We start from the raw sequence: 24,049 nt of genomic DNA, 5'->3' as shown, positions 1-24,049 counted from the left end.
GGAGACCATTTAGTCAAAGAAATTATAATCGGAAAGAAAATAGGCCACACACCACAACTGCAACAAACTTTGCATATTGTAACAGTGATCCCCCACTAGTGAGTCACCTCCCACCTACAAACAACCAATGCCGCGCTGCAGCCACTCACGATGTGGTAAAAACGCCCACCGCGCCGTGAATCATGGGTGATGCGTAGCGCGCAGTCACTTGTACGGATGCCTGTTCTCCCAGCACTGGATTTGTAGCAGCAGCACACTGCATACTGACAGCTTCAAGGCCATCTTTCTAATGGGAGAAGCTAAGCCACGCGCTCTTTAGTGCCAACCTGTGGCCCAGGAAGAGCCTGGAGAGGAGGAAGGTTTGACATCTCGCCTGCCCACCTCTTGCCATTTTGAGATCATCACCAGCCAAAATCACATCAGCAACGCAGACCCCATGTGCAGGTGCCAGATTCTACCTACAGGTGGACAAGAGATGTGCGTTCTAAGCCAGGCTTTTCCTTTACATCGCAGTGTGTTTCAGGTATTTTCATCCTATTGATTCTATTGAAACAAAGGAGGACTACAACTACCAGAATGCACTGCTCTGCAAATCAACCCCGAAGGCTGGCTAAATGGTGCTGAGCATAGATGCAGAGATTCAAAATCCCTAGTAAGAGCCCAATGACATGGGAGGCAAGATGGCCGCCGTGGCTCTGTAGAGAGAAGTCGCATTCTATACTCTCTCCTATCCTAGGATGATGGAGCATTGGTGACCCCAGGGATGTGGGTTCTGACTGACCGGATTTTCCTTGCCACAGTTGATATACTCAGCCCAGACTGGTTGAGGGTCTTCCCTGTAAGAGGAGTGAAGAAGAGACTGATAGACTGGATGAGCTATTGGAAAAGTCTGCTCAGCGGTGTGAAAGTGCCTCCGAAGATGTCTCAGAGACTGAAGGCGGATAAGGACAAAGCTACAGCAGCAGGACCGATTAAGCCCTCAGGAGCCGCCGTGAGAGAGGGGGCTATCCCAAAAACAGCCCCTGCGAGAAAAGCGCCGGATATCTTGGGCCGAAATCTGAAGAACACACCAGCAAAGAAGCAGGAGAAGAAATCGGAAGCGGGACCTGAGACCCGATCAGCACTACATAAATCTGCGAAGGATATTGCACCTGACGGGAAGCCCCAACGAGTGCATGCAGCTCAAGGAATCGGTAGGGATCAAAAAAGGCAAGCGACCTTACCAGAGTCGTTCACCGTAAGGACCCCTCTGTCGGTTCCTACTATAGAGATTTCCGCAGATACTCAGCAACAAAGGGAGCAGCAATCGACGGTTACCGGCGAGCAGAGGATCAGCAGAGAGACAAACGCGGAAGCAGACGCTGTAGACCGCGAGGACGCAAGCGAAGCCCCGGTTGCTAGGCAACAGAGAAGCAGCGTAGGAGGCGGCATGGAGAGCACAGAGCGGCAAGCAGACGCCGTGAGAGGAGAGGAGACGGAGCTGGCGGCCGGTAAGGCTTCGGGTTGTGACCCGGTCAATGACAATGTTAATGTCCCTAAACAATTCGTAAATACAAATAACGAGCAGATGCTAGACGCTCTCCTGTCAGTAGAGGCAGAACTGCTTAATAAACATCCGAAGGCTACTGAGGCAAGCTGGGGCAGTACGCAGAGTCTAACGGAACAGCAGGGGCTACAGAACGGGCTATGTCTGAATCCGGACTTGGGGAGAAATAATAAAAGCCCAGACAGAAGTGCGAGGGGAGGCTCGCCAGAATTTTTCTCGGTTAATGAGGGCACAGACTCATCAGAACCAAGTGAGATGGAAACAGAGGAAGAGGAAAGTGGGACTGAATGTACTCCTGACTCAGACATTAGTAACAGTCCCAGTGAATTAGACACAAAAAAGAAAAAGGGTACTCTAGGAGCGAAGACAAGAAGTGGAAGAGACTCAAGAAGTAGTATGTCTAAGAAGCTATCATGGGACTATGCCGCTACTTCAGAGACCTACAAAGAAAGTGAGCAGGAAGGAGGGGAAAAGGAGGGAAGGCAGGATAACCAAAGGGTAACCCTAGAAATGCTGTTTGGAACCCTGAAGCAGATGCAAAAGGAGGCAAGAACTGAGAGCAGAAGGGCGAAAAGAGACACAAAAAAACTGCAACTGTCATTAAGGAAAGTAAGTAGAAAACAGGAAGAGGTTGAGGAAAGAGTTTTACAAGTGGAAGAGAGGACAAGTAGGGTGGAAGACGAAGTGACAGATTGGCAGACTTTTAAGACGGATCAAGAAAAAGTGGTTGAAGACCTTCAGTGGAAGCTAGAAAGCTTTGAAAATCGTCAAAGAAGGAACAATGTGAGACTTTTGGGTCTGGAGGAGGGAAAAGAGGGACAGGATCCTAGAGGGTACGTGGTTAGGATCTTGGAAGAGGCCTTTCCTGACTCAAAATGGCAATGGGATGTGGAGGTGCAAAGAGCACATAGGTACCCATTGTACAAAAAGAAAACCCGGGGAGGACAAGAGAAGGAACTTCCAAGAGCAATGTTGGTTTTTTTGGGTAACTTCCTAGCAAGACAGGAGATAATCGATAAAGCTAGACCTGACTCAAGAATTACAGTGGATGGAAATACTTTCTTTTCGAGGCCAGATTTCTGCCACGTCACCGTGGAAAGAAGGTGGAAATTAAGACAGATGATTGGACCTTTCCAGAAGCAAGGGGCAGAAGCATATCTCTTGTTTCCATCTAGATTGAAAGTTATCAGGAAAGGCTATGTTAAAATGTTTACATCTGAGATAAAAGCGGCAGAATATCTGGCAGAAATCGAAGAAACCAACAAAGGGAAGGAGAGGGGAGCAAAAACCAGAACCCCCCATTACAGTCTCCCCGGAGAACTCCACCAAAAACTCCATAAGTCGGTTAGAAGGTAGCGCCAAATGGCTCATTTGGCACTATCGAAAAGAGGAGTAGAAAGGATGGGAGAGAGTAGCGACACTGCAGAGTACGGTCGGCTACACATAGGCCAGGATTGGCCTATTTGCCTGTAGAGAGGGGGGGGGGGGTTCCCAAAGGGCGGGGGGCAAGGGGGGGAGGGGGGAGGGGAGGGGAGAGACATACAGGAGGGTTATGGGCACAGTTATGGTGCGGTAAAGGGAGGTAAAAAAGGCTTTATTTAAAAAAAAAAGGTTGTAGGGATTGAGGTACACAACTTACGGGTATTTATTAATTCCGGCTGGTTAAATTGGGAAATGGTAATGTCAAGAAGTATAAATGTCCTGTAGAATTGTATCAATTAATATTTGTGGACTTAATGAGATTAATAAGAGGCTAAAAACAGCGGCACTGTTAAAATCTTTTAAACCAGACTTAGTGTGTATCCAGGAAACACATATAGAGGGGACCAAGGCCTGTTTACTTGACCAACTAGGCTTTAAGGTGTTGGCAAAAACCAATCAGAACACTAAAACAAGAGGAGTGGCGATATTGGGGAGGAAACAGGATATAATAGTTAAGAGAAAGTTGGAGGATAACTGGGGGAGATGGGTTATAGTTGAACTACTGTTTAGGGGGGAAACTTTCACACTTGTTTCAGTGTATGGCTCTACTGGAGACGATCCAGATATTTTACAATTTCTAGACACAGAACTCGCTCGTTGGCCTGAGCCTATTATACTATGTGGTGATCTGAATATTCATGACTTAGATAGTAGCTTTTTAGACCCTAATAGGAAGTACTCGGGGAGGAAAAAAAGAACTTATAGGGCCCTAGCAGACTTAGTAAAGAACAACTCTTTAGAGGATCCTTGGGTACACTGCCATCCGAATCTCGACGGGAGTACTTTCTTCTCAGCACCACATCAGATTTTAGTCAGGTTGGATTATTTTTTAATAACAAGAGGGCTGATAGCTGGTGCAAGGATAGTAAGAGAGCCTAGGATCATATCAGATCACAGCCCACTCGTATTAGATGTAAATATTGGGCAAAGGAGAAATAAGGAGCCAACACAGTGGACATTTGATAGAGCACTCCTTCAGGATAGTGAATATAGGGAAAGGATGGTGGTATGGATTAATGAATTCTGGACAATCAATAGAGGTACTTCATCACCGGGAATTGTGTGGGATGCTTTTAAAGCTGGTATAAGAGGAGAAACTTTAAGCTACGTTATCAGATCACAAAGAAGAGAAAGGGAGGAATTAGAAAGAAATAATGAAGTAGTCAGGGAGGCAGAGGAGGAGCTTATGTTGGCCATACAAGCACATACGCCAGTGGAGCAGATTTTGCTAAAATTAGTTGCCCTTAAAGCAGTAGTCATGGAAGGGATGGCAAAAAAGACGGTGGAGAAATATCTAGCCAATAAAGAAAAGGCATATGAACTCAGCGAAAGGGTGGGGCACATTTTAGCGGTGCGAGCTAGACAGAGAGATGGGATGGCTGATATTAAGGAGATGAAAAATAGTCACGGAATTAAAGTTAAAGGTACAGAACAGATTAAGGAAGTCTTTAGGCAGTTTTATATGGAATTGTATCAGGCAGATGGGCACGGGTGTGAGGAGGATATGAGGGCATACCTGAGGGATATTGAGCCATCACATCTGGATGAGTCAGACAGAATCGAGCTGGAAGAAAAGTTTAAGGTGGAGGAATTTGTAGAAGCACTGAAGGAACTCCCATCTGGGAAGGCCGCTGGCCCAGACCAAATCCCAGTTGAATTTTATAAGGTATTTCAGACCCCTCTATTAGTGGATATGTTTAAAATAATGGAGTTAGCACAACTGGGTGAAACTGTTCCAAGTTCCTGGGGTGGTGCGGACATCATAGTTATTCCCAAAAAAGGTAAACCACCAGACGTCCCAGGCTCCTACCGGCCCATCACTTTGATGAATGTCGATGCAAAGGTGTTCTCAAAAATAATGGCAAAAAGACTATCTAAGAAAATCGAATCCTTAGTTATACCCTCTCAGCATGGATTTATCCCAGGGAGAGGGACAACCCACCACACCAGGCAGGTAATTACGGCATTCGATGCTGCAGATATCCTGGAAGATCCAATGGCAGCGGTGTTTCTTGACGCTGAAAAGGCCTTTGACAGGGTCTCATGGGGATATTTGTGGGAAGCTTTAAGGTGGCACGGCATAGGACCAGGTTTTATAAAGGCTATGCAAACGTTATATATAGCCCCGACGGCCAAGATAAGAGTCAGTAGAGGCTACACAGACGCAGTTAACATCCAGAGAGGCACAAGACAGGGTTGTCCCTCTTCTCCCTTACTGTTCGCTTTGTACCTTGACCCTTATATTCGCAAATTGGAAATGAATCAGCAAATATTGCCATTAGTAATAAACGGGTGTAGACTTAAATCACTAGCTTATGCGGATGACGTTGCTATTTTGACTCCAGAACCAGTAGCCGCCATTAGGGTAATTGAATCGGAGGCTGAGAGGTTTGGCAAGTTTTCTGGGTATAAGCTGAATACAACTAAGACGCAGATAGTTAAAAACCAGTGGGTAAGGTGTAATGATGGAAGAGTGACAAATACGGCAACTTATTTAGGGGTACAAATGACGGCAGAGATAAGTAAAATTGTGGAGAATAATATGGATCCCTTGATAACTCAAATGAAAAAAGATCTAGATAGAATGAACAATCTGCACCTGTCGCTAGTTGGCTGTACAAATATCATCAAAATGCTGATTTTACCAAAATTTTTGTATGTATTTAGGGCTGTACCATTGTTGATTGAAGCCAGTTGGTTTAATTGCATAGAGGCTATATGTAATAGGTTTATCTGGGCCCAAGGTAAAACCCGGAGAGCTTACAGGTACATGACACTCCCTAGAGAAAATGGGGGGTGGGGGGCACCAGATTTTCGTTTATATTATATGGCCTGTGTGCTGCAATATATTCAAGGTCTTATTGGTGGAAACCCTGACGACGATAGAATCCAGAAAATGTCTACAGATGTGTACGCTGTAACCCTTGGGGTAAATGCAGAGAACTGTTTTTTAAAGTGTATTGATTACAGTTACTTCAAGAGGACTAAGTTTAAAACTGTCAAGGCAGCCGTTACGACATGGAATGCATTTTTGAAGAGGGTAAAACTTGGGAGATACAACAGATATGTTTTATTAAATAACAATAGGTCACTACCAAAGGAAATTTTCGGAGACTATATTATGGCAGAGTGGGCACTAAAGGGGGTTACACAAATTGGAGACTTGTATGCACAAGATGGCTTTATGCAATTTTCAGAGTTGCGAGGAAAATATGGGCTAGATAATAGGGGATTTTTCAAATACCTACAGGTTAGAAGTTTCCTCAACAACAAAGTCGGGGGTCCGGCAGGCTTTAATAAAGTTGATATATTGGAGAAAATAAAACTGTCAGGAGATTGTACCATTAAATCTCTTTATGCAGCATTGGTGAAAGACAAGCAGGATGATTTAGATAAATTTAGTAAAAAATGGGAAGTTAAATTGGGTATTGATCCAAGATATTTTTATGACTCATTGAAATTCGGATCAACGATATTATGTGCTGCCCCGCTGCAATCGCAGCATTACAAAACATTGTACTCTTTGTACTTTACACCGGCAAAGATTGCTAAATGGGGCGGGAATCAAGGAATCAATTGTCCCAGATGTAATGAATTGGAAGCAGATAGTGTACACATCTTCGCTTCATGCCCACAGCTAAGAACTTTGATTAGGGAAATTGAGGGGTTCTTGGCGAATTCATTGGATATTGCGATAACACTTACGCCAGCCTTGATTATGTTAGGGGTGAGCGACGATGTGCAGACACAATATGCCGAATGTGCTGAATTCCTTTTTGTAGTAATGGCTGTCTATAGACTAACAATAGCCAGGGCATGGCTTGATAAAAACCCTCCGAATATGCAATGCTGGCTGGCAAACACTCTATATGCATATAATATAGAGGAAAAAATTTTTGCCCGGAAGGGAAGGAGTGAAAGACGGTTGGGGAGAAGAATCTGGGAGCCACTATGCAAATGGAAAGAGGGCCAAAGAAGGAATAGCTAGGGGTAGAGGGAAGCAGTAGCCTTTATTCTTGATGTTAAATGTTTCTTTTTGGCTCCTTCTTCGTTGATCTTAGACTATGTTTTTTAACCTTAGAAGACTTATATTACTGTGTACTGTGTGGTTGGCCAAAAGTCTATTGTATAATTTAATTTTCAATATTCAATGCTTGTTGTATTTGGAATGCTCATAATTAATTGTTGTAACAAAGAAAAATAAAAAATAAATAAAAATATTAAAAAAAAAAAATAAAAGAGCCCAATGACATGTCAAAGTCTCTCAAGTTCACCTACAGTCCCTGGATGCGGGAAGCTACCGAAAACTTGCAAATGCACATTCACACACCAAAGAGCTATGCACAATTTATAACTATTACCTAAAATCTTAATACAACTGATACTGAACCAAATCTCTTTGAATTAAGGGAGACTATGAAAAACATATACAACATAAGGGAGATAGTCAGTCTGTCTAGTCAGACAAAAACCTCTTATTGCTCTGTAGGAGTGCTCACCAAACTCAGATAGCTTGCCCAGCTCTCGGCATGAGTGTGATTTCCATCAGCCCACCACTTCGGTGGTGCATCGTCATCTGGAAAATAGAGAAGTAGAGTCGGCTCGGAGCTTGACAGGGGGTACCGACGGACAGAGCGGGGCCTCAACCACCGAGCAGTTGCCGGGTGAGGTGAGGCATACTCCCACAGCGAGTTAGGAAAGAAGAGTACGTATTTACCTACACGTACACGCCATCCACTTCTGGTAGGGTGATCTTTGACCACTGATGTACTCATTCCTTTTGAAACATACACTGATTACATATTTATTTTTCACACCTAGTGTTTTAGTCTTGCAGTAGCATATTTTACCCATTAGGTCCTGAAGAAATCCGGGTAATATTTCCATAGCGGCTGAAACATGTCGACCTTACCTATTGCCATGAGATAGTAAATTTGTTCCATACTATCAGGTTGTTTTTATTCATGACATTTGGACGATCTCCAATAAACATATTTTTCGCCCTTATAGTCATTTTTATTTTCACGTCCACAACAGCACTGCACACCATTAGCACTCACATATTTTGACAAGCACTTTGGCCGAGTTGATCTGGAGTAAAAGGTCAAGTAGCCGACATTGTTAGCCTATGAGCAACATTGGCTGCATAGACTCTACTCCTCTTTTTTCCAGATGACGATGCTCCGCCGAAGTGGTGGGCTGATGGAAATCACACTCATGCCGACAGCTGGGCAAGCTATCTGAGTTTGGTGAGCACTCGTTCAGAGCAATAAGAGGTTTTTGTCTGACTAGACAGGCTGACTATCTCCCTTATGTTGTATATGTATTGAATTTGGGGTATGGAGTTTAGTTGGTCGATAAACACTATCCCTTAGACCCTTGTATATATCCTTATATTTTCCGAGACTATGAAAAATGACATAGATATTGGCAGTATAAAAAAACACTGCACGCCCACCTAGGCAGCCCATCTCAGGATATACTACAACATGTCAGCTCTGGTAGTTGTGATCTACGCTTCTCCTCTCAGCAATGAATCCCAGATTGAGTCGATTAAGTAATTAATTTTAATCAGAGCCTCCCTCTCTCAAAGAGCACAGCACAGATTTATTTTCAAATCTGCACTACATAAAATAAAAAAAAGAAATGGTGCCGGGAAATAAAAAGTCGCCCATCCATGTTTCTGGTTGCAACCTTGGCAGTGAGATTAGTGGCTAGATTGCCACACAGAGATCATGCACAGGGCTATGATGTAAAGGTCGCTCCGGGGATTAAAAGTGCGACCACTGTGCTAGTGTAGTAGCTTACTAGCAGACCTGTGCGAAACTTTCATTACACCTGCACAATTTCATATCACACTTGTTATGTGAAACACATGACGTTGCACTATTATGCCACTTCCATCTAAAATGGACGTAAGAATGCACGTCACGCTACAATATAGTGGCAAATGAATTTGTGTAATTATGCATAATTTTCGCATCTCCCCCCCCCCCCATAAAATCACATTATTAAGCAAATTATGAACATTTTGCACACCCCTACTTGCTAGTGTAGTAGCATGAACATTGATACCGCGAAACAGGTCCCAAGATGCTTGTTTCTGATCCAGGGAGTCCTGGCCTGGCAGTTCAGGCTGGAATGTTCCCTGGGTAAAAATAAGAGTTTCCTCAAGATGGTCAACCACCAATAAAATCATGACTAACAGAGGCTTAAAGCAGGGATGCATATTGGCACCTTTACTTTTCAATCTATATTTAGCAAAACTGCCCGAGTGCCTGGCCCTATCCTGAGCATTTCCACCACGAATTGAATCTACCAAAATTCAATCAATGCAATATGCTGACGACACGATCCTCCTCGATCACACCCAAGTGGGACTTCAAAGACTTTTCGATTCTTTGGCCCAGTATTGCAAAACAAACGCTTTGGAGATCAACATCACCAAAACTAAGGCAATGATAGTTTCGCGCTCACGAGCTGGAAAGCTCTCCTGATACATTGAAGGGAAGCCAATAGAGATAGTGACTGCATACAAGTATCTGGGAATTTGGATAGATCACAAAGGGAGACCAGCGCAGCATATCACTGCAATGCAGGGAGTGGCCCACAGCTTGGAGGGGGCTTTTGTAAGAAGCAAGAAAGCCCTTCCCTCTCCAGATTTTTCACCGTTAATTAGGGTGATAGGCGCCACATTTTTGCCGACAATAGCCTTTGGTGCCATATCCTTTAAAGACAAAATGCTCACCTGGCATGAGAGAGCCCAGTCAATGTGCTTTTGCAGAGTGTTTCATCTACCCAACTCGACCTCTCATGCCCAAATCCGCATGGAGTTCTCTTTGTCATCCCAACATTGGGTAATGAAAGCAAGATTCATTGCCTACTGTTTAAAAAACAAAAAGGCCCGTGATCTTACACTAAAGAGCTGCATATGGTCTCTGTTAAACAACCCTGGCTCTCCCTGGAACCAATTTTTAACATTTTGCCTGGATGCACTAGAGGCTCAAGACATATGGACAAGTTTGCTGCCTATAGGGCCAATCACAAAAATCTTGGCCAAACAAGCAAAGATCTTGTCACTCAAACATGATGCTCTAACCGTTAAGAATCTCTCCCATGGCACTTGGGCCTCAAAACTGTATGGCCATAAAACTCCACCACACTATTTGTCGTCATCCATGAAGCCACAAGTGAAACACCATCTAATGAGATTACGCTTTGGCCTAATCCTGCTGAGGGCGTATAAGTATGGCAGGAAATTCAAGGAAGATGTGTCCACACAGTGCTGTTTCTGTAAGCAGGGCCGGCCTTAGGCATGTGCAAGCTGTGCACCTGCACAGGGCCACCAAACCCCAGGGGCCACCACGCCAATATATATCCTTAATATAATAATCCCCTGAGGATGGATACATATTTGCGTGGCGGCCCCTGGCAGGGATTTGGTGGCCTCCGGCTCTGTTCCACTTTTAAACACCCTGACCCCCCTCTTCACTCGCCTCCGCGCTCCGCCCGACCCGGGCCCCCTTTTCCGGGGCCCCCTACCTACGCTCCCTGCCCAGGGCCGCCATGAGCCTAGAGCCACCCCTGCTGTAAGAGCGGGGAAGAGAACTTAATCCACGTCCTGTGCATCTGCAGAACCTTACTTCTGTTACGAACCTTTCTGTTGCGTCCAATTTGGCTGACCCTGAACATCCGGACATGCCAAGAAGCTCTAGAGGAGTGTATGAGGGGCGACTCAGCTCAGATGGCCGCCCGCTTTTTGAAATTCATGACTGAGATTAATTTCCTGTTAACAGAAGACGATCACTAAGAACCTTTGCCCTACCAGCTATGAACCACTTTGCTCCTATTAATACTTTTTTTTTAAAAGCATAATATGGACAGTGTTTTCAACTGTGTTTTGCATGAATTGCAACGATTTTAATTAATTGTGCAAATAAAAATACTTACTAACATACTTACTTCCCATGAGGAGCCGGGTCAAGACTAATTTGCATAGGGCCAGGTCTAAACTGGTGAGCAAGGTGAGCAAAAAAACAATGGATTTAACCCATATCTCTTGACTGGGAGTGAATGTTTGATTTGTTCAGCATTCTGTCCATCATTTGTTTGTGCAGCAAAGAAAGTCAGAGGGCGTGTAATGTCACTTTCTTTGCTTCTAAGATTTTTGTGGCCTATGCCATTGATATCCATCACTCGCTGGTACCTACAGACAGGGCTACTGAAATGATGTGATTCTGTGGCATAATTATGGATTTCTCGCACTTGCCATATAATCTATTGTCTGCTGCATAATCTGCACATTTCAAAACAAAAATATTTCTTGTGCAAATGGACCAAAAGTTACAAAAAATGTCATGACGTGTCCTTGCGCAGTAGAACACCCTTTGCAAAGGTTAACTGGTCATATTTTAGCTGCTTATTTTGGTATTTGGTTGTTAAACTGTAATAACGAGGTGAAATATTTTCCCTGACGGTGTTCCCATATGTAAAAATGACAAAATAATTAATACAATCACAAAATGTGCCACACTATGCCACATAATTCAGACCCTCCAGGATGTCGCGATTTATGGATGTGCAAAAAAAAAAAATCACTAAATTGTTTTGTTTTTTAAATGCCCGAGCTTTTTTACAAAAGTGCCAATTAAATTCAAAGAATGAGACCCCTCCTTTTATTAGCCCAACACTGACCACTGGGCCAAATAAAAGGAGGGGTTCAGGGAGCAGGCGAGGTGTTTGTTTGCTCACCTGCCTGCTACTGCATGGCATCCCCCTGCCTGAGGCAGCTGGAGCAAGCCTGCTGCTGAACACAGAAGAAGACAGAAGGGAAGAAGGAAGAGAGACGGTGGAAGGGAAGGAATAAGACAGGAATAAAAAGAGAACACTGCTACTGCTCGGTCCAGGCCACCAAAGAGCAGGTAAGTTTAATCCCAGATGTAGTTGTAGTGTAGATGTAGTTTCTCTACTCCTGCTCCCCTTCCCTCCGCACTTCCACCGTCTACAAACTGAAAGTGGATTGTGTGACTGCTGAGGGTTTATGGGAAAAGTGTAGAGCACAGTGCAACACGTGTTGCCCCAGTGGTCCTGGGGCAACACGTTTTTTCCCCCAAAGAAACAAGAACTCGGGCCCTCCTCTCACTGGCATGTGTGAGTCTAGCTGGGGGATTTTTTTAAGCAAGAATTTAGGCAGGTGGCAAGTCCTACTGGAAGCAATGTTCTTTTTTTTTTAAATAATAATTTGGGTGCGCCGCCGGAGGACATGCAAAAACAACAAGTGATGGACTGAATGTGGATCAATGTCACACACTCCCCCAGTCAAAAGATCTGGGCCCAAATCCATCGTGCAGCATGTCCCGCTGTGGACAATAATATTTTTTTAAAAGAAAGAAATAATTCAGGCCCGCCGCCCCCAGACATGTAGTGAGACATGCTGGTGGCAATTTTTGTTTTTTAAAAAAAACAAAAAATAATTTGGGACTGCACCCGCGTGGGCTCGCGGCAGGACCCACCACCACCAGGGTGAATATTTAAAACAAAAAAGAACAAATTTTTAGCTAAAATAACGCAAAAGTTCTGTTTTTTGTCACTAAATTCCTGCTCTTGTGCTGTTACATTTTCTAATTTATGCTGCAACCTCTTGAGGGGGGGTCTGATAAATTGTCTTTCCTTGTCGCATAATGTAATCAACAATAGCACGTAATTTGACGGCCTCTAGTGGCCCTGCCCATAGCTTGCATAATTCACTCAGATATCATCTGTATTTCTATTCAGGACCCTAACTCTCAAAATGACATATGAATCGGGAAATGCTCTCAAAACCTGTGGTCATCCTCAGTGGTCTCCATCAGTCACCCAAAAGAATGCCTGAAATTGTGGACCCCACATCAACACTACCTAGATTCATTTGAAGGGCACTTCGGTCCTTCAACTGTATGCATCAAATAAGGCCACTTGTGCAATTAGGCATAGACAGAATTATTTGTTTTGCATCACAGCCCATGTTTACCACAGGCACAACCACATACTGATCTTACAATAAAGGTATCTGCCAAAAGCAACTTGTCGCCACGTCCGGAAGATGGACACATTGTGGCGCCAGCGATAAATGCATCTAACCCAGCATGGGAAAATGAACGCTATCTGGGGGCGACAGAGGCCTGCTCAATTTCTGGTTAGACAGCGGTGAGAGATAAATTATTTGTATGCTAAATAACACGTCACAAAGACATGGACGGAAAGTGAGTGGAAGCACTGATAAGAAAAATAAAAACACCAAATGTCCCCTTTACCAGGAGATGTCTTGACTCAAAGGATAATATTGAAATCCTAATTCTGTCAGGACCAGGGGTTCGGATTCTCTTTTTCTTTCTTTACTGTAGCAAAAACAGCAGCCAATGAAAAGAAGATTAAACACAGCTACACACCCCATGAATATAAAGGATAGAAGCAGTCTAGTCCACTAATAACCATCCACCAGTGACCAAATAGGAAAGCCACCATCTTGCCTGCCTCTTTCTTTGCTGCTCAAAAAGTCAAGATAAGAGTCTTCAGTTTGCTCTACTTTTATTGTATTTGTGTACTTTCCAAATTTAGTTAGATTTGTAGTTGGATTGTCTTTGACTTATATACAGGTTACCTACATGCTGCTAGGATGTGTGTTCCTTGCGCGCAGCTTAGTTTTAGGTGGTGCTGTGGACTTGCATTTTGTTGTCTCATCTGGGGGCTCCTGTTCATCTTCCTTTTGGAGGCAATTGATAACTTTCGACAGTATTCGGTTAATATGGTGCTGTTGGTAGCCTCAAGCCTTTCACAAGACAACTAAAAGGTTTGTGGGGACTCCTTTTGGAGAAGAGTACCCACCGCTACCTTTCAGGGCTACTCTTAGAGCAAATATGTTAAGGCACAAAGTAAAAACCAACAAAGGGCTCACTATGTTTGTTGGTTGACTGCAGAATTTTTTTGAAATTTGAAGGCGCATAGTTGCCTGCAGGCAGAAAGTCCAATGCCTTCTCTCCCCAGCATGGTCGCCGAGACTCCAGAAGTTGATCCTTATATATTAACTGTTTTGAAGAAGTTCACTCGCAATCCTATGAAGGGAATTGCTGGGGCTGGATGTTCTAGTAGGACAAACAGATTTTTTGGCTAACTCAAGAAATTTTCGAAATGGCTTTTCAAGCAAAGGAACGAGGTTCTAATATTGACCTGGACATTCTTGGCAAGTGGGCCGGATGGGCGGTCGGTTAGAGAATGCACATTTCGCCATCTCCACAAAGAGGCATAGTTCCATTCTCATGCCAATTGACCCTAGACTGACAAAGCTGACTCTGGAGGAAGCTAGTCCCCATGCAGAAAGGCTCCTCTTCTGCAATCCTTTCGTGAATGATCTAGGGAGGTGTGTTAACATATTCCAGCCACAGATAACACCAACCTATTTTAGAAGGAGGTTTCTTTGTCTGGCTTTTTTGAAGAGCAGGATGAGGCAGTATGCGCTCGTCAGTCTGACCCTTTTTGCCAAGCCCCCAAAGAGACTTCAGATGACAAAGAGGCAGCTGGTTCGGAAGCTCCAGAGGAGGGACATTATTTCTGTGCAGAGCCACAGCAAGGTATAGCAGAGGTGGCACCAGAGGCTACCCAGCCTGTATGGTGCCCTGCTTGTCTGCCTGTATGGTGCCCTGTTTGTCTGCCTGTATGGTGTCCTGCTTGTCTGTCTGTATGGTGTCCTGCTTGTCTGCCTGTATGGTGTCCTGCTTGTCTGTCTGTATGGTGTCCTGCTTGTCTGCCTGTATGGTGCCCTGCTTGTCTGTCTGTATGGTGTCCTGCTTGTCTGTCTGTATGGTGTCCTGCTTGTCTGCCTGTATGGTGCCCTGCTTGTCTGCCTGTATGGTGTCCTGCTTGTCTGCCTGTATGGTGTCCTGCTTGTCTGTCTGTATGGTGCCCTGCTTGTCTGCCTGTATGGTGTCCTGCTTGTCTGTCTGTATGGTGCCCTGCTTGTCTGCCTGTATGGTGTCCTGCTTGTCTGCCTGTATGGTGTCCTGCTTGTCTGCCTATATGCTGCCCTGCTTGTCTGCCTGTATGGTTCCCTGCTTGTCTGCCTGTAGGGTGCCCTGCTTGTCTGTCTGTATGGTGCCCTGCTTGTCTGCCTGTATGGTGTCCTGCTTGTCTGCCTGTATGGTGTCCTGCTTGTCTGTCTGTATGGTGTCCTGCTTGTCTGCCTGTATGGTGTCCTGCTTGTCTGTCTGTATGGTGTCCTGCTTGTCTGCCTGTATGGTGTCCTGCTTGTCTGCCTGTATGGTTCCCTGCTTGTCTGCCTGTATGGTTCCCTGCTTGTCTGCCTGTATGGTTCCCTGCTTGTCTGCCTGTAGGGTGCCCTGCTTGTCTGTCTGTATGGTGCCCTGCTTGTCTGCCTGTATGGTGTCCTGCTTGTCTGCCTGTATGGTGTCCTGCTTGTCTGTCTGTATGGTGTCCTGCTTGTCTGCCTGTATGGTGTCCTGCTTGTCTGTCTGTATGGTGTCCTGCTTGTCTGCCTGTATGGTGTCCTGCTTGTCTGCCTATATGCTGCCCTGCTTGTCTGCCTGTATGGTTCCCTGCTTGTCTGCCTGTAGGGTGCCCTGCTTGTCTGTCTGTATGGTGCCCTGCTTGTCTGTCTGTATGGTGCCCTGCTTGTCTGTCTGTATGGTATCCTGCTTGTCTGCCTGTATGGTGTCCTGCTTGTCTGTCTGTATGGTGCCCTGCTTGTCTGCCTGTATGGTGTCCTGCTTGTCTGTCTGTATGGTGCCCTGCTTGTCTGCCTGTATGGTGTCCTGCTTGTCTGCCTGTATGGTGTCCTGCTTGTCTGCCTGTATGGTGTCCTGCTTGTCTGCCTGTATGGTGCCCTGCTTGTCTGTCTGTATGGTGCCCTGCTTGTCTGTCTGTATGGTGCCCTGCTTGTCTGCCTGTATGGTGTCCTGCTTGTCTGCCTGTATGCTGCCCTGCTTGTCTGCCTATATGCTGCCCTGCTTGTCTGCCTGTAGGGTTCCCTGCTTGTCTGCCTGTAGGGTGCCCTGCTTGTCTGTCTGTATGGTGCCCTGCTTGTCTGCCTGTATGGTGTCCTGCTTGTCTGCCTGTATGGTGTCCTGCTTGTCTGTCTGTATGGTGCCCTGCTTGTCTGCCTGTATGGTGTCCTGCTTGTCTGCCTGTATGGTGTCCTGCTTGTCTGCCTGTATGGTGCCCTGCTTGTCTGCCTGTATGGTGCCCTGCTTGTCTGTCTGTATGGTGCCCTGCTTGTCTGTCTGTATGGTGTCCTGCTTGTCTGCCTGTATGGTGTCCTGCTTGTCTGTCTGTATGGTGCCCTGCTTGTCTGTCTGTATGGTGCCCTGCTTTTCTGCCTGTATGGTGCCCTGCTTGTCTGCCTGCATGGTGCCCTGCTTGTCTGCCTGCATGGTGTCCTGCTTGTCTGCCTGTATGGTGTCCTGCTTGTCTGCCTGTATGGTGCCCTGCTTGTCTGTCTGTATGGTGCCCTGTTTGTCTGCCTGTATGGTGCCCTGCTTGTGGGTCTGTAGGGTGCCCTGATTGTGTGTCTGTATGGTGCCCTGCTTGTGTGTCTGTAGGGTGCCATGCTTGTCTGTCTGTAGGGTGCCCTGCGTGTGTGTCTGTAGGGTGCCATGCTTGTCTGTCTGTAGGGTGCCCTGCGTGTGTGTCTGTAGGGTGCCATGCTTGTCTGCCTGTAGGGTGCCCTGATTGTGTGTCTGTATGGTGCCCTGCTTGTCTACACGTGTGCCTGTATTGTGCCCTGCTGGTCTGCATGTGTGTTAGTTTGTGCGCCACGTGATTCAAGGAGCCCGCACAACACTGAAGCCAGGCTCACTTTGCCGAGGCGGTTGTCCTGCTCAGCGCGCCAGTATCCCTCACACACTTGGGGCCGGACGGTCCCAGGACAATGGCCCCGCTTCCAGCTGGAGACGCGTTATCACTGGCAGCGCCCGCGGGAGCCGGGCGCAGAAGAAAGGCGCCATTCATGCCAATGCGGATGACACAAGAGGCCTGGCAGGCGTCCCGCCGCTCAGGGGCGGGGGGGCCCAGGGAGGAGGCCGCGGGTTCACCAGCAGCTTGGCAATGCCATGCTGACAGGGAGGGAGAGCGGTCCCCGAAGTAATGTGAGCCCTGGGAACCCTTGACAAAGGCAGAGAGCCCGGGCGAGGGGGAGGAGGGCTCGGTCTGTGTGGAATAGAGGTGAGATGGAAACAAGGAGGAGGAGGAGACGGTTCCTTGCTTCTCTGGCTGCAGGAGGCTTCCTCGGCTTCCTGTCTGGCGCGACCCTCGCCATGAAGGGCCCTACTTCTACCTATAAACACATCAGTCCTGTTTCTTTAAGGCACTCAGTTCTGCCGTCCATTTTAAATACAGGACTAGCGGTCCCAGCACGCAAAGTGGAAAACCCAACAGGTCTGACGCGGACCGATTGACTACGTCTTTCAGCAGGTGGATGCTTTGCGATAAACCTTTGGATGCTTTAAGTGTTTCCTTTTCCGGACTGAAAGTTCACAAAACCCTGCAGTGTGAAACTCTTAAATGCGGGATCAGCCATGATGCACAGAGGATGATTAGCACAGGACTGGGAGCAGTCAGTTCCAGGGTCTTGTGACTAGGAAGTAGTGTACAACAAGCATTGACAAAACCAAGTGGACTGGCCTTGAGCGTTCAAAGGTGTTTTTATTATGCATTTTTTTGGAAACCGGCGTAATATGCACAACAATGGCAACATGTGCAACTCAAGGCGTGGCTCGGCTGCGCACTGGTCCTAGGACTGAGTTGCACTCCGTTTAAGGCAACTGTGCACGCGTGTTGAGAAAAACTGCGGCCGCTCACAGTGTGAGGGAGTCCAGGGCTTACTTCTGTGGCCCATGGCATGGCCTCCTCCAGAGGGTGGGTGTTTTTCAGGAAACCTTAGCTTGGTTTTCAGTCTTTCCTCTTCGATGAAGCTGGTTACGTCAGAGGTCCCTAAACACTGAACTGTGAAACGCTTTGGCTAGAATCTGGGCCACGGTTCACAGCCTCTGTGCCTCGTTTGGCCGTCCCACCATCGGCCTGGACTCCTATCTTCGCACAAGACAGCAGACCGGATTTTCAGACTTAACATCTATGTGTATGTGGATTTTCAGACGGACTTCACATCTATGTGTATGTGTCCCTTTCAGCCACTTCCGAAGGGATTATTCATCACTTTGATTTGATGCCTTTTTTGTGCCAAGCGCCTGTTCTCTGTACTTTTGATTCCCCGGCACATTGTTTGCGAATTATTCATTCTTTGATACCTTGACATGTTTTTGTATCGCCTGCCCTATTTCTCACCTCTAAATCTCCCGCTATTTAGCTACACTTGCAATAGCTTTCTTCTCGTGTCTACAGTGAACGCAAGCAAGCCGGGGTTATCTCGGGCGTGGGCGCTTCTTGTATTTCAATCATGATGAAGTATAGACATTGACAAGGTGACTTCTTCTTGGGTTCAAGTGAGTTCCCAGCATGTGCTTTCGACTTCTGTCTCACTCATCAGATTAGTCTCCATGACAACCGCCCACCCTCGGGGGTTTCCTGTGGCGGACACAAAGGCAGCAGGATCCCAGCAAAGCGATGCCCAAAGACTAAAGACATCCAGGGACCCCCTCAAAACATGGAGGACGCACAACTTTACTGCACTCAGAGTGTTAGGGCACCGCATTTCATCATCTGAGCGGACTTCTGCTAAAATAGAAAAATCCGCACAGCTCAAAGGAAAACCTTTAAATTAAAGGTCGGGCGGAACAGGAAAACCACATCACAGGACCACTTTTTGGGCATATCGGAATTTTAACCAACCAGCACTTAACACAAAGGACTAGCTGCTTCTGGGAAACGTGGCACTACCAGCAACCTCAAAGTACGCAAAGTCTAACAGATGAAAGGCTGAGGTCAGCTCTTAGCCATCCATACTCGGCATCTGGCAGATGAAATGCTGGCTCGGCTTGTGTTGTTTCAAACCTGTCAACAGCAGATACAGCACTGTGCCGCAGGTGCATAAGCCCGTTGAACTATAGTACCGGGCAACTTGGTTTATCAGTAACCACGTGCACAGCATTCAAATACTATTTACAACGCTGATAAGGGAAGGCACAGGCGATCTTCCTCGTGACACGCCGGGTCACGTGCAGGAGGGGTTCAAAACACATTTCCACAAATGGCAGGTCGTGTTTCTCACAAGCATATGCACAGGACTGTAATCAGAACGGTAAATACAATACACGCGGGCACAAGGGTGAGATCCTTTGGATTGTGTATACCAGAGATCAGTCATGCATGCGTGGGGCATACATGTTCGGCGAGGCCAGCACGTGTCTCCTGAGCATGTATGTATTTCCTTACACGGCTGCTCTTGCACCAGAGTGCAGGCTTCAGCGGGCGAAGCGCGAACAAAAAAACTCCCTTCTGCATCTGGAGATCATGTGTTTTCTGCCACCTTGCAAATTGAGCGGGGAGGGAAACTTGACTGGGAGCCCTCGTTATCATAACTTTTAAAATGCTGACACAAGCACGTCTGGTTTATACGAGAAAGGGGCCAGGGAAAAAGAGGCACAGAAAGGGAACGAAGACAGAAACCAAGAAAGAAATATATAAGAACAAAGTAACAGAAATACAATTAAAATAAAGGCTGTAGGGATGTCAAAAGCAAAGAAAACAGTGAGTGTCAAAGTGAGAGGAAGAAACATAGCTCGCAGGAAATAATGAAGAACTGAAATCTTGAACTATCCGGTGCCTCAAGGCACCACGTCTGCCCTTGAAAGGCGGAAGCCAAAGGACGGTGTCTACGCTCCACCATATTCCGAAGAAGCAAGTTCCCTCTCTACTGCTGCCAAACACGGGCAATGTCATCATTTCAGCCCCCCTGCTCCCTCGAGTGCCTGAACACAGAAGCCTGTGTGTTCAAGAGCACGACTCGCACTGCGGCTCTGGCGCAACCACTACACCCGGGGAAACCCAAGCCCCGCTGCCGAAAGTTGAAACCACAGGCAGGCTAGCTCCCCGTGCGGACTCAACACATGAACATTATTCATCAAGAACATGCACCATGTACACGGCGCGCGCACCACAACCCCAACTGTGCTGCAGCTGTCCAGCGACCGGCGCGCTGCCCCGCTCAACATTACTCTTTTGATCAACGCTGGTGAGGAAAAAGTCTGGTTCGGTCCTGTCACGATGCAGCAGGGCGCATACAGCCCCGTGCGGCAGGCGCATGAACCCATCGCGCCGCCCGCAATATGCTGCGGAGTCTCAAAAGTTGAACACAATCGCGGCCACGAGGACCACATGTGACTTGGCGAGAACCACCTACTATTTGGGAGGCCCCCCCAACACAACACAGCCACGTGACTCACTCGAGGAGCTATCCTGTCAGGACCCGGGTCTCTGATCAGCTTACACGCACCTCTGCAATGCATCAGTTCAACAGTGATGAGGCGCTATGAAGTTACCATAATGCGGCGATTGGCGCTAGAAACACACGATGAAAGCGAGCCGGGGGCGACTGCCACGGACCACAGGCGAACTCCTCAGAACCACACAGGGGTACGTATGACCCACCGGGGTGGCACCGCCAACTCTGCGCCGGGCGCATCTCGCGGTCCGGACCCAGTCCAAGACGTTCAAGCCCCCCCCCCCCCCCCCACACACACACCGAGCGACACCAGCGCCCCCTCAATAAACCCCCCTTCAAAGCCACCCACCTTCAGCGAGATCTCCTTGGCTCGGTCGATTCGCGGCTTGGTCAGAGACTCGATCCTCGACATAGTGTTCCAAAGCACCAGGGTCCGGGTCTCGGGGCGCTTCGGCGACAACAAAAAACGTGGCAAGAAACGAGGGGATGTCTCGGTGGTTAGAAAGGGGAAGCAGAGGAAAGGCCGTCACTGGGTGCAAGCCTCATGCACAGGATGTGGCTGCGATGGAGTTACTTTGCATTATTCAAACCCAGCCCCTTCCTCCCCCGCGCCGTCTTCCTCCTCCTCCGGCTCCTGCTCGGCCCATTGTGCTGGGGGCGGGAGCTGGCTCTGTGCTCTGCGCAGCGCCGGAGATTTTCCAAGTTGGGGGGAGGGGGCGTCTGGAGGCGGCGGTGGAACCACCCATGCTTTCCTGCCAAGGGAGGAAGGGTGAGAAGAAAGCTCGCCGGGTGATGGAGAGGCGCAGCGACCGTCCCGCGCCGGGTGCGAGGACTTGCCCGGCCTGGAGTCTTTATTCTTACACTTGGATCTGTAGTCTCACGTTTATAAGGAACATGCAAAACTAAAGCAGCGGAATGCGCCGGTCCCACCTCAGGTGCAGCACATAGAGAGCGCCTGGGTGCACCGACTGCCAGACCCGGAGCGCAGGAGGGACGTCTATGCAGCGGAGTCACATCTGGGCACAAGTGTGCCCGTGGGCGGGTGAAAGGCCTTTATGTGTCCCGGGCTCAAACTGGCCCTTCTAAAAGGCCCCTCGTCCACACCACGAGGGCAAACTCAGGCAGTGCGGAGGCTTCAGCCAACGGAGGCGAACACGAACTTCGCATCCTGGGACCCCCAGGCTCTAGCTAACTTGTTGTAGTGTTAAAACTGGGACTAGTGGCCCCTTGTAGTGTTTAAACTGGGACCTCTAGCCCCTTGTTGTAGTGTTAAAACTGGGACCTCTAGCCCCTTGTTGTAGTGTTAAAACTGGGACTAGTAGCCCCTTGTTGTAGTGTTAAAACTGGGACTAGTGGCCCCTTGTTGTAGTGTTTAAACTGGGACCTCTAGCCCCTTGTTGTAGTGTTAAAACTGGGACTAGTGGCCCCTTGTTGTAGTGTTAAAACTGGGACCTCTGGCCCCCTTGTTGTAGTGTTAAAACTGGGACCTCTAGCCCCATTATTGTAGTGTTAAAACTGGGACCTCTAGCCCCCTTGTTGTAGTGTTAAAACTCGGACATCTGGCCCCCTTGTTGTAGTGTTAAAACTGGGACCTCTAGCCCCCTTGTTGTAGTGTTAAAACTGGGACCTCTAGCCCCATTATTGTAGTGTTAAAACTGGGACCTCTAGCTAACTTGTTGTAGTGTTAAAACTGGGACCTCTAGCCCCATTATTGTAGTGTTAAAATTGGGACCTCTAGCCCCTTGTTGTAGTGTTAAAACTGGGACCTCTAGCCCCATTGCTGTAGTGTTAAAATTGGGACCTCTAGCTAACTTGTTGTAGTGTTGAAACTGGGACATCTGGCCCCTTGTTATAGTGTTAAAACTGGGACCTCTAGCCCCATTGCTGTAGTGTTAAAATTGGGACCTCTAGCTAATTTGTTGTAGTGTTAGAACTGGGACCTCTAGCCCCATTGCTGTAGTATTGAAACTGGGACATCTGGCCCCCTTGTTGTAGTGTTGAAACTGGGACATCTGGCCCCCTTGTTGTAGTGTTGAAACTGGGACATCTGGCCCCCTTGTTGTAGTGTTGAAACTGGGACATCTGGCCACCTTGTTGTAGTGTTGAAACTGGTACATCTGCCCCCCTTGTTGTAGTGTTGAAACTGGGACATCTGCCCCCCTTGTTGTAGTATTGAAACTGGGACATCTGGCCCCCTTGTTGTAGTGTTAAAACTGGGACTTCTAGCCCCTTGTTGTAGTGTTAAAACTGGGACCTCTAGCCCCATTGCTGTAGTGTTAAAATTGGGACCTCTAGCCCCATTATTGTAGTGTTAAAACTGGGACCTCTAGCTAACTTGTTGTAGTGTTAAAACTGGGACATCTAGCCCCATTATTGTAGTGTTAAAATTGGGACCTCAAGCCCCTTGTTGTAGTGTTAAAACTGGGACCTCTAGCTAATTTGTTGTAGTGTTAAAAATGGGACCTCTAGGCCCATTATTGTAGTGTTAAAACTGGGACCTCTAGCTAACTTGTAGTGTTAAAACTGGGACCTCTAGCCCCATTATTGTAGTGTTAAAATTGGGACCTCTAGCCCCTTGTTGTAGTGTTAAAATTGGGACATCTAGCCCCTTGTTGTAGTGTTAAAACTGGGACCTCTAGCCCCATTGCTGTAGTATTGAAACTGGGACCTCTGACCCCCTTGTTGTAGTGTTGAAACTGGGACCTCTGGCCCCCTTGTTGTAGTATTGAAACTGGCACCTCTAGCCCCATTGTTGTAGTGTTGAAACTGGGACCTCTGGCCCCCTTGTTGTAGTATTGAAACTGGGACCTCTAGCCCCATTGCTGTAGTATTGAAACTGGGACCTCTGGCCCCCTTGTTGTAGTGTTGAAACTGGGACATCTGGCCCCCTTGTTGTAGTGTCAAAACTGGGAACTCTAGCCCCATTGTTGTAGTGTCGAAACTGGGACATCTGGCCCCCTTGTTGTAGTGTTGAAACTGGGACATCTGGCCCCCTTGTTGTAGTGTCAAAACTGGGACCTCTAGCCCCATTATTGTAGTGTTAAAACTGGGACCTCTAGCTAACTTGTTGTAGTGTTAAAACTGGGACCTCTAGCCCCATTATTGTAGTGTTAAAATTGGGACCTCTAGCCCCTTTTTGTAGTGTTAAAACTGTTACCTCTAGCCCCATTTTTGTAGTGTTAAAACTGGGACCTCTAACTAACTTGTTGTAGTGTTAAAACTGGGACCTCTAGCCCCATTGTTGTAGTGTTGAAACTGGGACATCTGGCCCCCTTGTTGTAGTGTTAAAACTGGGACGTCTAGCCCCATTATTGTAGTGTTAAAACTGGGACCTCTAGCTAACTTTTTGTAGTGTTAAAACTGGTACCTCTAGCCCCTTTATTGTGATGTTAAAATTGGGACCTCTAGCCCCATTGTTGTAGTGTTAAAACTGGGACCTCTAGCTAATTTGTTGTAGTGTTAGAACTGGGACCTCTAGCACCTTGTTGTAGTGTTAAAGCTGGGATTTCTAGCCCCATTGTTGTAGTGTTAAAACTGGGACCCCTAGTCCCTTGTTGTAGTGTTAAAACTGGGACCTCTAGCCACGTGCTGTAGTGTTAAAACTGGGACTAGTGGCCCCTTGTTGTAGTGTTAAA

At 47.2% G+C, this 24,049-nt stretch overlaps 1 protein-coding gene across 5 annotated transcripts in view; it reads right to left on the bottom strand.

Moving 5' to 3' along the window:
* Nucleotides 1-24,049, bottom strand: part of ARHGEF2 (Rho/Rac guanine nucleotide exchange factor 2) — an 886,148-nt gene that overhangs the window by 249,256 nt on the left and 612,843 nt on the right. The window contains exon 1 of one of the 5 annotated variants that reach the window (XM_086945350.1): nucleotides 20,764-21,083. The exons of 3 other annotated variants lie outside the window; for them this stretch is intronic. In XM_086945350.1, the coding sequence (XP_086801476.1) occupies nucleotides 20,764-20,826 (63 nt within the window). In that variant the 5' untranslated portion in view covers nucleotides 20,827-21,083. Of the gene's footprint in view, nucleotides 1-20,763; nucleotides 21,084-24,049 lie in introns of those variants that run through there. One more of the 5 variants, XM_086945351.1, reaches the window with a different exon arrangement.

This window comes from Lissotriton vulgaris, chromosome 12, assembly GCF_964263255.1.
Source record: "Lissotriton vulgaris chromosome 12, aLisVul1.2, whole genome shotgun sequence".
Classification (NCBI taxonomy): Eukaryota; Metazoa; Chordata; class Amphibia; order Caudata; family Salamandridae; genus Lissotriton; species Lissotriton vulgaris.
Note: the sequence above shows the minus strand (reverse complement) of the source record. Positions and strands in the feature narration are given on the sequence as shown.